Source organism: Aspergillus clavatus, genomic scaffold (assembly GCF_000002715.2).
Source record: "Aspergillus clavatus NRRL 1 1099423829797 genomic scaffold, whole genome shotgun sequence".
NCBI classification, from domain to species: domain Eukaryota; kingdom Fungi; phylum Ascomycota; class Eurotiomycetes; order Eurotiales; family Aspergillaceae; genus Aspergillus; species Aspergillus clavatus.
In genome coordinates this window covers 696,425-709,125 of record NW_001517102.1, presented here as the reverse complement: position 1 = coordinate 709,125, position 12,701 = coordinate 696,425, and the positions used below count along the sequence as shown (strand labels likewise).

The 12,701-nt window shown below is 51.5% G+C and overlaps 6 protein-coding genes across 6 annotated transcripts, besides 1 other annotated feature; 3 read left to right on the top strand and 3 right to left on the bottom strand.

Annotated features, from left to right (window-relative positions):
- Positions 1 to 125: 125 nt before the first annotated feature.
- Positions 126 to 148: a microsatellite.
- A 148-nt stretch (positions 149 to 296) lies between these two features.
- ACLA_007710 (putative non-repetitive nucleoporin) lies at positions 297 to 4,595 on the bottom strand (the record flags this gene model as incomplete). The annotated part of the gene is made up of 5 exons (XM_001273437.1): positions 297 to 905; positions 963 to 1,592; positions 1,652 to 1,740; positions 1,791 to 4,253; positions 4,313 to 4,595. 5 exons carry the CDS (start codon positions 4,593 to 4,595, stop codon positions 297 to 299), a joined length of 4,074 nt encoding a protein of 1,357 aa, XP_001273438.1.
- A 595-nt stretch (positions 4,596 to 5,190) lies between these two features.
- ACLA_007700 (uncharacterized protein) lies at positions 5,191 to 5,733 on the top strand (the record flags this gene model as incomplete). Its single annotated transcript, XM_001273436.1, has 2 exons — positions 5,191 to 5,301; positions 5,359 to 5,733. 2 exons carry the CDS (start codon positions 5,191 to 5,193, stop codon positions 5,731 to 5,733), a joined length of 486 nt encoding a protein of 161 aa, XP_001273437.1.
- A 239-nt stretch (positions 5,734 to 5,972) lies between these two features.
- Positions 5,973 to 6,857, bottom strand: ACLA_007690 (uncharacterized protein; the record flags this gene model as incomplete). The annotated part of the gene is made up of 4 exons (XM_001273435.1): positions 5,973 to 6,275; positions 6,326 to 6,504; positions 6,564 to 6,678; positions 6,744 to 6,857. The coding sequence occupies 4 exons, from the start codon at positions 6,855 to 6,857 to the stop codon at positions 5,973 to 5,975; spliced, it is 711 nt and encodes a 236-aa protein (XP_001273436.1).
- Positions 6,858 to 7,207: 350 nt separating this feature from the next.
- ACLA_007680 (5-formyltetrahydrofolate cyclo-ligase) lies at positions 7,208 to 8,063 on the top strand (the record flags this gene model as incomplete). The annotated part of the gene is made up of 3 exons (XM_001273434.1): positions 7,208 to 7,301; positions 7,357 to 7,872; positions 7,942 to 8,063. 3 exons carry the CDS (start codon positions 7,208 to 7,210, stop codon positions 8,061 to 8,063), a joined length of 732 nt encoding a protein of 243 aa, XP_001273435.1.
- A 158-nt stretch (positions 8,064 to 8,221) lies between these two features.
- Positions 8,222 to 8,635, bottom strand: ACLA_007670 (small nuclear ribonucleoprotein E; the record flags this gene model as incomplete). The annotated part of the gene is made up of 3 exons (XM_001273433.1): positions 8,222 to 8,274; positions 8,346 to 8,436; positions 8,492 to 8,635. The coding sequence occupies 3 exons, from the start codon at positions 8,633 to 8,635 to the stop codon at positions 8,222 to 8,224; spliced, it is 288 nt and encodes a 95-aa protein (XP_001273434.1).
- Positions 8,636 to 9,089: 454 nt separating this feature from the next.
- On the top strand, positions 9,090 to 12,461 carry ACLA_007660 (nuclear import receptor MTR10; the record flags this gene model as incomplete). The annotated part of the gene is made up of 8 exons (XM_001273432.1): positions 9,090 to 9,221; positions 9,290 to 9,382; positions 9,434 to 9,706; positions 9,811 to 9,901; positions 9,969 to 11,249; positions 11,302 to 11,727; positions 11,786 to 12,316; positions 12,373 to 12,461. 8 exons carry the CDS (start codon positions 9,090 to 9,092, stop codon positions 12,459 to 12,461), a joined length of 2,916 nt encoding a protein of 971 aa, XP_001273433.1.
- Between the last annotated feature and the right edge of the window lie 240 nt (positions 12,462 to 12,701).

The window sequence follows — 12,701 nt, the reverse complement described above, 5'->3', positions numbered from 1 at the left end:
TGGATCGAAAGGCTGCGATGGTATCGAATCGACCAGACTCAGAGACTCAAGAGACTCTCTCAAGTCATGAGATGAGATTTAAGGGAAAATGGCGCAAATACTATATGACCAGCCCATTTGGAACCAAAAAAAAAGAAAAAAAAAAAAAGACAATGGAGTTAAAGATTGAAGGACAAGACAACGCCAGATGCAGGGAGTGCTGACAGGAGATCATCAAACGCAAGCAACGAACAAAACGAGTCCAGACAAAGACCGGCTCTAGACTCAGTTGATAACCCATGATCCGTTAAACCTCATTACTGCAGGACCTCTGCGATCCGCGTGCGCAGCTCCTGCGCCGCTTGCACCTGTTCGGCCGGGATACCGCCCTGCTGCAGCAGGAGAAGCGTCTCCGAGATACGCTCGGCGACCGCATCGCTTCCGAACACGATGCCTCCCAGCCGGACCGTCTCGTGGTACCAGACTCCGATCAGGTAGAGCAGGTCCCGGGCGATGTATTTGCGGTTCGATCCGTGGAACGGCGCCTCATCGGTGTAGTACATCGCTTCGAGAACCGCGTAGAGGGTCTCGTGCGCGACTCCGAGATCCAGGAACAGATCGATGATCCAGGTCGGGGGTCCGACATCACGCTGATTCTCCAGTGCATACCGTTCGATCATCGGCAGGAGTTCTTTGACCGGGAAGACAATCTCAGACATCCGCAGACGGCTGCCCAGGCTGCGCACTTTCTCGATCACGACTTCATATGGCTGCGCCTCCCCTCTCTCGAGAGCTTCGTCATGAAGTGTCTGAAGTAAGTGCTGCCATGTGCCCTTGATATCAGCTGGGTTGCGGTGGTCTGCGAGGTAGTAGATTTGTAGGCAGATATCGTAGTAGCTCCCTGGGTCGGCGTATTGGTTGAAAAGCTGTGAAAAGTTAGTACCCTGTCATCGACAGCATGGAGTGGGCATTGCGCAACATACGGTGCTGATGTCCATGATGGGACCATCCACATCCTTCAAGACCACCGTCCGGCGCTCGGGCGCAATCCGAGTGTCATCCTTCAAACGCTGCAGGAGGTCATCCTGGATGTTTGCAACATCAATCAGAGTTGAGATCTCCTGCAAGAGGCGCTGCCGTGACTGCCGACCCACATCCGGCGTGTAGATCGAGGCGTTTGCCCTAGCGCGGCCCAGATACTCAATTCGGCGGCCAAGCGGCAGAGCAAAGGCACTCTGCGCAAGGTGATACTGTACAGTGGCCGCCTCGTAGAATCTCTCCGACTGGGCGTAATATCTCCAGAGAAGGTCCGCATGCGAAAGATCATCAGTTGACTTGCGTTCCAAATAAGTCACCACGAACGGAGAGTTGTTCTGCAGCAACCGATCACTCCAGCCCTGTTCCAGGTACCAGTCGTACAGGCTCGTCAAGAACACCTCATCCGATGAATCTGAAATGACGCTGTAGGCCTCCTTCTTGCGCTTGGCCACGATTGTGAGCTGTCCATCAACCACACCCGGGTCCTGCGCGGCAAGATTGTCGACAGCAATGATGACCTTGGAGATAAGATCGTAACATTGCTTCCTGAAGTAGAAGTAATCGCGTCGGGAATCCTGGGTTCATGCCCGTTAGCTTTTCAAGGGGAGACAATTAGCCACTAAAGGGATCTTACATCTTCAGGGCGCCCGTCCACAATCCACGAAAGCGCCATGTTGGCTTTGTCGGAACGAGCTGCGACATTCAAAGCAAGTTGGATTGCACCTGCGAGATTGTTAGCGTTTGCTTCTTCCACGAGTCAATCCGTAGCTTACCAGCAAAGAACTGATTCGAAATGTAGTTTTCGACCGCGGAGATCAAGTAGTCCATAGGCAGGCTATCCGACACCTGCTGGAACAGATGCAGACTCTCGTTAAGCAAGTTGCGGCCAAGTTCTGAGTTTGCACCGGCTTCGGTGGCTCTCTTCAGAAGCTCTTGCGCCTTGAAGATGACCACATCCTCCGCACTGCAGAAGCTACCGCATCGCCGTCTGAGAGCATCAGCTACTGTCTCAACATTGGAGCCCTTGGCAATATTCCGGTTCACGATTCCCTTGACCAACTCCTTAGCAATGTCATGGCCCTTGCTGGTGCTGAAGAGCTCTTCAAAAGTCAGCTTGAGGAAACGCTGCTTCGACTCATCCGGCAAAGTGGCCACGATTTCATCGACACGCTCATCGAAAAGCACCAAGACAAAGGAGATGCCTTCAATGGTGTGGGATACCAATTGTACAAGAGAGTGAAGTGCTCTGTGTTCTGCTTGCAATGCGGTCTCTTCTTGTTTGGTCGATACACGAGTCAGGGCTTCAGGGCCGCTCAATCCTTCGATAAAACTCTTGTTGGCCTTGAAGAAATCGTGCAAAGCAGACAGGTCTTTCTGTACGCTCTGCAGCTTGGCTGTCGACACAGATGGAGAAATTGTCTGAGCGCCATTCGGCGAGGCACCGACTTTGGCAATCTCCTTTTTCCAGATCGATCGCAATAGTCTTGAGATGTAAAGAGCAATGCCGGTATGTCGGGGTGATAGGACAACCGCATCAATTGCGGGTGTGGAGCTGTCAGCAACCGCGTTCTCGTTCATCGTGGGTCGGCCTCCATATTCGATGAAAACCTTCCGAGCGAACTCGAGAACATCAGGATCATTGATTTGAGTGAGTCGAGAGTCTGATGAGATTTCCACTCCCTGGCCACATGCAACAGCGAGCGCTGTCGCAAGAGTCTCGCTTCGACCGTAAGTCCGGATGAAATTCTTGACTTCGCCTTCAAGTCCTTCATCGCTACCACTTCCACCACTACGAACCAACGCCGCAAAGATATCAACAAGTCGTCGCCGGCGGATGACGTGGATACCGGTGTTGGTCAAGATTGCAACCTCGGCTGCCGGACTGTCAAATTGAACAGCAAGTTCGTTGCCAAAACCCCCAGGAGTGAGGGCAGCAGGGCTTGGTTGCGAGCAAAGACCGACGTCCTCGGCTCTGCTACCCAGAGAGAGCCAAATGCCCGTCTCAGCAGCCTTTCCAGGGATGACGTTCTCCTGGGAGCGAGCAACTCGCCCCGAATCGGGAGAAGAGATGAAAAGAGTGTCGGTCTTCTGCGTAGGATCCTTGCACGTGAAGCAGAAGAAGTATCCTGGTGGATATCGGACACTGAATCTGGTGGGGCTGAGGGAGTGGATTGGAACTCTGGAAGCTCCAGAGGTTTGGAATCGTGGTTGGCCTAATTCCATTGGTGTCGAAGGAGCGTTATCAAATGGCGGTGTCTTCACATGGTGCGCCTGCATGCTTGTCGGCGCGTTCGTGCCATTAGGAGCTGGGGACCAGCTATAAGACGCTGTGGCACTGAGATAGATGCGGTAACCGGTCGCGGTAGTAGCCATGAGATGATATCTCGACGCCTCGGCGGCTGGGATGGGGCTGATCGAGACAATTCTGACCTTAGGATTAAGAGTTTCGTTCGAGGCAATGATATGTCCAATGTTGGCGTAAATGTCCATGGCTAGCTTAGTGATGGCCAGCGCTAGAGTGCCGTCGGGCTTCATGTGGAAGACTCTGATGGTCGAGGACGATGATAGCGTGTACAGCAGTCTTCGAGTGTCATCGATCTCCATCTGTTCCACATTCTCGGTCGTCTTTTGTGTGAAGCTCAGGGTCGGTGTGAACGCAGAGATACGCGAGCTGGTATGGTTGACCTTGGCGCACCTGCCCTGGAACCACCGCTCCTCCTGTTGGTACGTGAGTTCGTAGACATCGTTGTCGGAAGATCCACCAAAGAAGATACGGCCAGTCGCATCCGACGAGGCAATGACGTGGATGTCCAGGCCACGGATCGAGGTCGACATGCCGGTCTGATATAGCGATACTTGTCGCGCTCCTCCAGCTAGTGTTTCGCATCCCATTCCAAGCAAGATCACATCGGCCGTGGTTGAAATGACGAGTAGGTGGGTGATCGATGGCAAGAACACTCCTGCGCGAGGCTTCGCCAGCTTGACCGCATTTATACTGTTGGGTTGTTCTTCAAAACCGACCAACTGAGGGTTGGGGTGCGTGTAATCCCAGATGTACAGGGCGTTGTCGATAGCAACCCAGGCATGATTCAACTCGGCGAAGAGACCCATGCTCGTGGAGACCTGTGCTCGGTTGTACTGATCAAAGATCTGATCGGGAATATTATACATCTTTACCTTCTGGAAGGGAGCCCATGCGGACGCGGTGGGAATGTCATAGTCGGAAGAGAACCCTTCTGCAAAAGGATTGTCAGCTCGGCGAAGGGTGGCGCAGACATCGTCATCAGTGACTTACGAGACAGGTAGCTATCCAGATCAGGATAACGCGACTCCTGAACGAGAGTATCATCGACCGTGCTTGCCGCGCGCTCCTCAATGCTCAGCGTCTGACTTTGAGACTTCGACGCCGCCGGGGGGAGCTTCGGTAGAGAAGCTGGCGAAGCTCGCTCCGCCGGGGCAGGAGCTGGCTTGGACGAGATCAGCGACGCGTTCGATACATGATTGGGCGCAGGAGTCTGGAAATAGGCTCCAGGAAGCGGTTTTTGAGGCGTAAGAGTCGGGAGGTTTGGGTATGACATGGTCTGGATCTGTAGCCGTCTACGGCTTTGGGAGAAATATCGCGCTCCCCGGGCGTAGTGGTAATTCGTTCAACGTGGGCGACAAAACGATGAGGGACAACTCTAGAGGAAAGAAGAGGCGCAAAGATAAGAGAGAGTAAATGAGCGCCGCAAGAGACAAGGAATTTGTATCAATGGGTGGTGTGTTTCCCCAACCCAGGTGATTATTATATTGCAGACCCAAGTATTGGAGACAGCACAATAGCAGGTAAATTGGCAGAATGGGAACTTCACGGCAGAAGAGAAACAAAAATGTGCACGGGCCGGCGACGGTGACCTTGTTCCGCCTTTTTTGCTAAGCTCCCTCCAACAGGAATGATTTCATCCCCAGCCTTGCAGAACATTGTCTGGCTCCACTATACCTTTCTTTTTTTTTTTTTCCTATTTTACTTCTACTAGGAGCGCTGTCATCTCTTCTCTGGATATTCCTACTTTAAAATCAATTGCTCCAGTCATGATGAATAGCACAATGTTCAGATCGCTCAGACGGACTACTCGACTGAACCTGAGCCCAGTCCGATGGAACTCGACTGCCAGCCCAGCTTCGCCGCCCTTAATGGCCAAGATTAGATCTGATCTGAAGGTTGCCATGAGGGCGAAAGACACGGCCAGGCACGTTTTAAACTATACCTTCAACCTTTACACCATGAATTTCACCGATCAGCAAGTACTAATTTGATGAACTACGAGCAGGTTGAACGTCCTTCGAGCTCTGATCTCGGAGACAAACAATGCCGCAAAGACCTCATCACCCATCCAAACTGACTTGCAACTGCTGGCACTGATCCGAAAGCGTGCCAATGCGGCAAAGGAGGCGGCACAACAATTCGCGGAAGCAGACCGTCCCGATCTCAAGGAGAAGGAAGACGTGCAGGTCACGATACTCGAGGAGTATGCGGGTGAGGTGCAGACAATGAGTTTGGAAGACGTGAAGGAAATTGTGTCGCAGGAATTCTCGAAGCTCAAGGAAGCAGATAAGAAAGTTGAAGTGGGCGCGCTTCTGAAATCTCTCTTCGCTCCTGGGGGTGCCCTGGATGGCAAGCCAGCGGAGCGCAAAGAAGTTGCCAGAATGGCCAAAGAGATCGTTACCTCGGCGTGAAGGATGACGCCGTGTATTATATAGACGCGCCTGTACCATTATGTATATTAGGAAAATGCCCTTTTCCACTCTTGTCTCCTGATTCAATTTAAATATTTTAAGAGGATGCCAGTATGATACAAAGATGACCTCCAGCGCCATACGTCCGCAGAAGCCGATGACCATGATCCCATATAAGCCCTTCAACTTTACATCTCATGGAATGACAACAAATAACATGCGCCCAAACATAGCTTTGATTAGGAATAAATTATGGCAATCCCACCCATGGCGGTCATGAAAATCCCGAACCACAACCATCGATCAGGGTTAATGAGGTCGTCACTCCGTATGAACCCGCCGACACTCGCAGAACGAGCTATATCTCTGCGGACATGGCGCTTACTCTTTCCTGTCTCGAGGCTGGCTGGATTCAGTGTCGTCGTTGGTAGCATCTGAGGCGGTTTGTAGACGAGGTACATTGGATGCATTGGAGCATCGTCAAACGAGGCTAGATCTAAACGTCGGACATGATGATAGGCGTCTGTGGAGACAGTGAATAACTGGGCCAGCATTAGCAAGGGTTAGACAAACCATGCAATCGGTCACATACATTGAATGTCTCGCTCTGGTTGTATCTGGTATACATGCCGACGTCTTTTGAGCATGGATCCGACACCAGCTGACGGCCGTCAACCGCAATCGGTGTCAGTTCGATGGAGCCATCCGACTTCACTGAATAAGTGCCATGCTGCCACTGCATTATACCTTTGGGACATGAAGGTTCCGTTGCTATTATATCATCTCCAGTCAGGATACAAACTGCGGACAGACAACGGCGGTATACTGACGATTGGCAAGGGCTCGATAGTATGCTTCCTCAAAGTGGCCATCTTCAGTAAACGAATATGACATGCCAGTGAGATTTGGCTCGATGAATATATCATTGATCGGATCGTAGAATGCCTGCAAACAAAGTAGGAGATTAGAGATCGAAGGCGCTGGTTTTCGCGGCCATCAGCAAGACTTACTGGACCCGTCACGACGCTGCGTGACTTGGTTGTCCAAGTGCCAACGAGATCAGCAGCATTGCTAGCACTAATGATAGTGACGAGGAGGTTGAACAGGAAGTATTCAACAATCATCTTTCAGTGTACCCATGCGAGAGGCTGACGGTACCAGGTGTCGCGCGGTGCAGCGAGGTGAGAAGAAATAGCTGAAGGGATGCCATGTTGACAATCAACAATCTGCCCTTCATTGCAGTGAAGGAGGTAAACCACGGCTGGTATGTGCAAGAACCTGACCGCGACGATCCAGCCACGCGGATCATCCATAACAATGTGCCAAGACGCGGACGTTGGACATCGGAGGACAGTTCGGTTGGCTCCGATGGCGCATGCTGCAAGTGGGCAGTCAACATTTGACATGTCAATCATCACTATATCGCATTGATGTCGAGTATTTCTGATATTCTCATCATCTCGTAGCGATAATGATGGCTCCAGGTCTACAGACAGCCAAGAGGGACCTGCGCAAGAAGATCCGCGACGTTCTTCAAAATACCCCCACCGATTCCATCATCAATCAATGTCAGGATTATCCATTATATCCATATACAGCCACTCTTAAACTGACTGCGCCTAGCTAGAGTTGCTGCGGACAAGCTGTTCTCTCTCACCGAGTATCAAAATGCGAAGAGGATAGGAGTCTACTTGTCTATGCCCTCGGGGGAGCTATCAACTACGGCTATAGTCCAGGACGCCTTGTCTAATGGCAAAGAGGTGTTTGTGCCATATATCCATAGTGTGGAATCGGCATCTTCGGCGCAGCAGAAGACCTCCATCATGGACATGTTGGTCTTGCAGTCTATGCACGAATTCACATCTCTTGAGCCAGACAAGTGGGGTATTCCCTCGCTCACCAAGACTCAGGTTGCGAACAAGAGAAACTGCTTTGGCGAGATCGGAGTGTCGACAACGCCAGAAGAAGTCTCTACGGCAAGCCTTGAGGGGCTCGACTTGATAGTCATGCCCGGAATGGCTTTTGATCAGGGATTTCGCAGACTCGGTCATGGTAAAGGATACTATGATCATTTCTTGACAAGATACTCGAAAAAACAAGCCAAGAGTAAGACAACAACCTCGAAAATGCCTCTACTCGGTAAGGAACAGCCGCATCCAGAACCCAAAACTCCCGAGAAAAAAAAATGACCTTACTGACTGCGACTAGTTGCGCTTGCTCTCAAAGAGCAAATGCTTCCTCTGACCGAGGAGATACCCGTTGCGGATCATGACTGGCCAGTAGACATGCTCATCGTCGGTGATGGCCGCTTTCTTGTCCGCCAACCCTGATATAAACCCCCCCGGATACAGTCTTCATGCATGCAAAGAAACCGTCTATTCCATCCAGCATAAATCTGTCCTCCAGCGGTAAATCGTAAAGTGTATGATTAGGAAGAAATCGGAGGTGCCACAGCGCGATGAATAAAGACTTTTCCACCCTCGTAAGATCATTGGACAGCTTGGATCAGAGAAACGTTGTCGCCCTTGAGCAAGATTTGACCTGTTTCGTCACGCGAATTAGCACCTTCGCAACTTCGGAAAAATCACACTTGCAATTAAGATGTCTCATACCCAATGGTCTCCGCTTTTCCTCGTCAGTCTTTGTAGCCATTCTCACTTCCACGGCATCGTCGACGACTAGGTTCATGAACTCATCGAATCCCTATCGCATCCAATTAGCTCATTGACTCCCGAAAATGCAGCAGTCAACGGCCTACCCTGATCTTTCCCTCTATCCGGAACGCGAGCTGCTCATACAGCCAAATGGACACTGTGGTTCGTTGCTGGAGAAGCTTGAAAATAAAATGGATGGGCGCAAGCAGCGTCTTGCGAGCAGCTCCACCGCCTCCTCGGCCGGTCATTCTGAACACGCGACGTGGATATCCGATAAAAAAACGTGGGAGACAAGAGATCTACCGGAATTTTTCCAGTAGTACTTAGTTCTGATCGAGAGCCGTGTGTTGAGCGAGTCGGTTGTTGGTTGGTGGTTGTTTGAAGCTATGCTGGAGTGAAAGAGGTTCCTTCACCCGCGGTTTTCTTTGGCCGCCTGGATTGCGGCTCACCCAACTTTTCCTTTTGAGTTCCCTGTCACCACATCCCACTTCCCTTGCAACGCAGTGACGGCTTGCCCGATTTTCCTATCCGCCACATTTTACGACTATCGGCTCTTGAGAGCCTTGCTCCACCCGTCAACTTCGACTTGTTTAATGATTGTTCATGACCGTTACCTATAGTTGTTGAGCCTTCCCGGCCAATTCACCCCTCTTCCACTCCCGGTTCTAACACTAGAATCAAAACATCCCACTTCAGTCCACCATGGCCAGCAAGGAAGGAACTGCAAGACAGGCCTTTGGTCCTGTCCTCGCGGCAGTCGCTACGATGCAAGGGAATGTATCCCGGAGCGAGAAGACACACGCCCATGAGTTTCTAGAGAAGTTTCAGAAGTCCGTACGTTTGGTCCCATCGCTGCCAACCCCCACCTTGTTACACACCTCGCTGATAGTATCGTCATCTAGATTGAGGCTTGGACGATTACCCACGAGCTGTTACAGTCGCCCGATGTTCCTGTCGAAGCGAAACTGTTCGCAGCGACCACATTGAAAGGAAAGGTGAAGCAGGATGCTCCTAGTCACAGGCGAGGGCGACACTGACCTTGATAGATCATATTCGACTTAGATCAACTACCCGCGGAATCCATAGTCGCCTTGAGGGACTCCGTGCTCGCATTACTCGTGGCTTATGCACCGGGCCCGCGACCGATCCAAACCCAACTATGTGTGTGTTTGGCGAGTCTCGCCATTCAGATGGTTGGGTGGAAGGACGTTCTTGCTACTGTCGGATCAGCTCTGGGAAGTAGCGCCGGCGACTGCGTCTTGGAGTTTCTCAAGATCTTACCCGAGGAGGTGACAGAAGGTCGCAAAATAAATCTGAGTGTACGTTCGACAGCTAGTGTTCCACTACTCATCAACCAGTCTTGACGCGGTCGGCGCGACTTACGACCAATGAATCAGAATCTAATATTTTCGCTTTACTCTAGGAAGAGGATCTTTTGACACGGACAAAGGAGCTACTGGAAGACAACGCCGAGCAGGTGATGCACCTTCTGATTCAATATGCTCAGTCATCTCGTATGTCCTCATCTGCGGTTCTGTGAATGCGGTATACTGACCGATGCCTGTCACTTGGCCTCTCTAGCGGACGCATCAACCAATCCCCGACTTTTGGACTGTATAACCTCGTGGATGCGCGAAATTCCGGCCTCAAAAATCGTCGAATCCCCGTTGATGGATATTGTACTGAAAGCCTTGGACAACGATGTCTCCTTTGAAGCGGCCGTGGACAGCATGTGCACACTTTACAGAGACACAAGGGAGGTCGACGAATCATTGCCCATCATTCAGGCCCTTTACCCACGGTTGATGTCATTGCGCCCCAAAATCGCTGAGTCTGCTGAGTCTGAAGACTCGGACGCGTTCAAGGGCATCACCAGGCTTTTCGCGGAGGCCGGTGAGGCGTGGGTAGTTTTGATTGCCCGGCTCCCATCCGAATTCCGAGGTCTTGTGGAAGCGGTTCTCGAATGTTGTGCGCGCGATTGGGATCATGACGCTGTCTCTCTCACTTTCGTGTTTTGGTACGAACTGAAGCAGTACATCACACTTGAGCGGTACGCTGAAGCGCGCATCGCATTCACCGACATCTTCTCGAAGCTGGTGGACATTATGGTCAAGCACCTCGAGTATCCCCGGCCGGAAGATGGCGAGAATGACCTGTTCGGTGGTGATCGTGAGCAGGAAGAGAAATTCCGTCACTATCGTCACTCCATGGGCGACGTGCTCAAGGACTGCTGCTCCGTCATTGGCGTGACCGAATGCTTAGCAAAGACCAATGCGTTGATTCAACAGTGGGTCTCGAAGTATGCATCGCAAGCCAGTGACCAGCATGTTCCTCACTGGCAGGAACTCGAGGCACCTCTTTTCAGTTTGAGAGCTATGGGTCGCATGGTCGACCCTGAGGAGAGCACTGTGCTTTCGCAAATCATTCCGTTGATAGTACAAATTCCCAACCAGGAGAAGGTGCGGTTCCAGGCCATCATGGCGCTTGCGCGCTATACTGAGTGGACTGCTCAACATCCCGAGACTCTCGAAGCCCAGCTCAATTACGTTATCTCGGGCTTTCAACACAGCTCCGCCGAGGTTGTGCAGGCCGCAGCATTGGCATTCAAGTTTTTGGGAACCGACTGTCAGAAGCTCCTCGGAGGCCACATTGCCCAGCTTCACTCCTTTTACGAATCGGTTATCGATAAGTTGAAGCCAGCGAGCCAAGAGGAAGTCACTGAGGGTGTTGCGGCCGTCGTTGCGGTTCAGCCTTTGGATAAGATCTACGAGACAATGAAGTTGTTTTGTGATCCCATCATGGCTCGAATCATGAACTTGGCCAACAATGCCAGTGACGAGCAAGGACAGCGCGCTGTTGCTGGTATGTCTACCTGTCTGTTGTGACAAAAGACGAAGCTGACCATCTCTTACAGATCACCTCCAATTAATCACAATCTTCGTGCAGGTCGTCAACCCTTATGTGGGGCCAAACGTAGATAATCCAGCCGTCAAGTATTGTGGAGAGATCTTACCGATCATGACGACGATTGTGATGAATTTTACCTCGTCAACTCCCATTCTGGAACGTGTTTGTCGTTGCTGGCGGTATATGATCATCTCCTACAGGACGGCCATGATTCCACTGCTACCCACACTGGCTCAAAGCATCGCCAATGGATTTGAGGCTTCACGGGAAGGATGTTTCCTGTGGGCTACTGACGCTGTTGTGCGCGAATTTGCCGAGGGTTCCGAATATGTGGATCGCTCAACGAGCAATGCTGTCTTCCAGTTCTATGAGCAACAGGCGATTGCATTCCTGAGGATCCTGAATGATCTGCCGCCCGAAAACCTGCCTGATGGTGAGTGGTTGATTAACACCCCTAGAGCTCCTATTGTCAATGTTCTAATCATACCCAGTGATCGAGGACTTCTACCGTCTTTCTTCGGACGCTGTTCGTTACTACCCGAAAGAATGCATCACCTCGGCCCTTGCCGTCCCTATCTTCTCTGCCGCCCTTAGTGCCCTTACTCTTCAACAGATTGACCCTCTCATTGCGACGCTTCATTATTATCATGACCTGTTCAGCTTTGCATTTGACAAGCCGACAGTGTCGAAGTTCACCAGTTCAGAGGGCGATTTATACTCGAATCCTCCGGAGATCAGGGACGCTGTCAAGCAGCTGATCATTTCTCAGGGCCAGGTCCTTACTCAGCGGATCCTGACAGGCATGATGTTTACCTTCCCGGGTGATTGTTTCCCGGATGCCTCTGGTCTCCTGATGACCCTCTTTGATCTAATGCCCCAGGAAGCCGGGGCATGGGTTCAGTCCACTCTGCAGATGCTTCCCGCCGGCAGCATGAAGCCAGGCGAGGCGGAGCGGTTGCTGAAGGGCATTGCCGACAAAGTGCAAACGGGTGAAATCCGGAAGATCAGAGCTCTGCTACAGGGTATGAGAACTCGAATGACTACATCAATTTTGACCATGGCTGATCATTTGCTGCAGATTTCACCAACTCCTACCGGCGACGAAACGTGGCACCTCGGGAGGGCTTGGGTCGTCTGGAAGCTACTCGATTCCGCTTCAGCGGATAGATTTGACGACCTGGAACAGTCACCAAGTCAACTCTCAGTACGGGGATATTGGAGATTGTCCCGCTTATCCAGTTTCGTCCAGCTCTCGTGGCAAGTTCCATCTGTGCGCCTTCTATCTACGATGGTCAACGCACGGGAGCGATCGGAGTCAATAGGGATTCATGCGTAACCGATCAGAAAGCAAAGAGATTGTTTCCGGCACCTATACACGAAACACAGTGGACGTTGGAAATGGGCAAC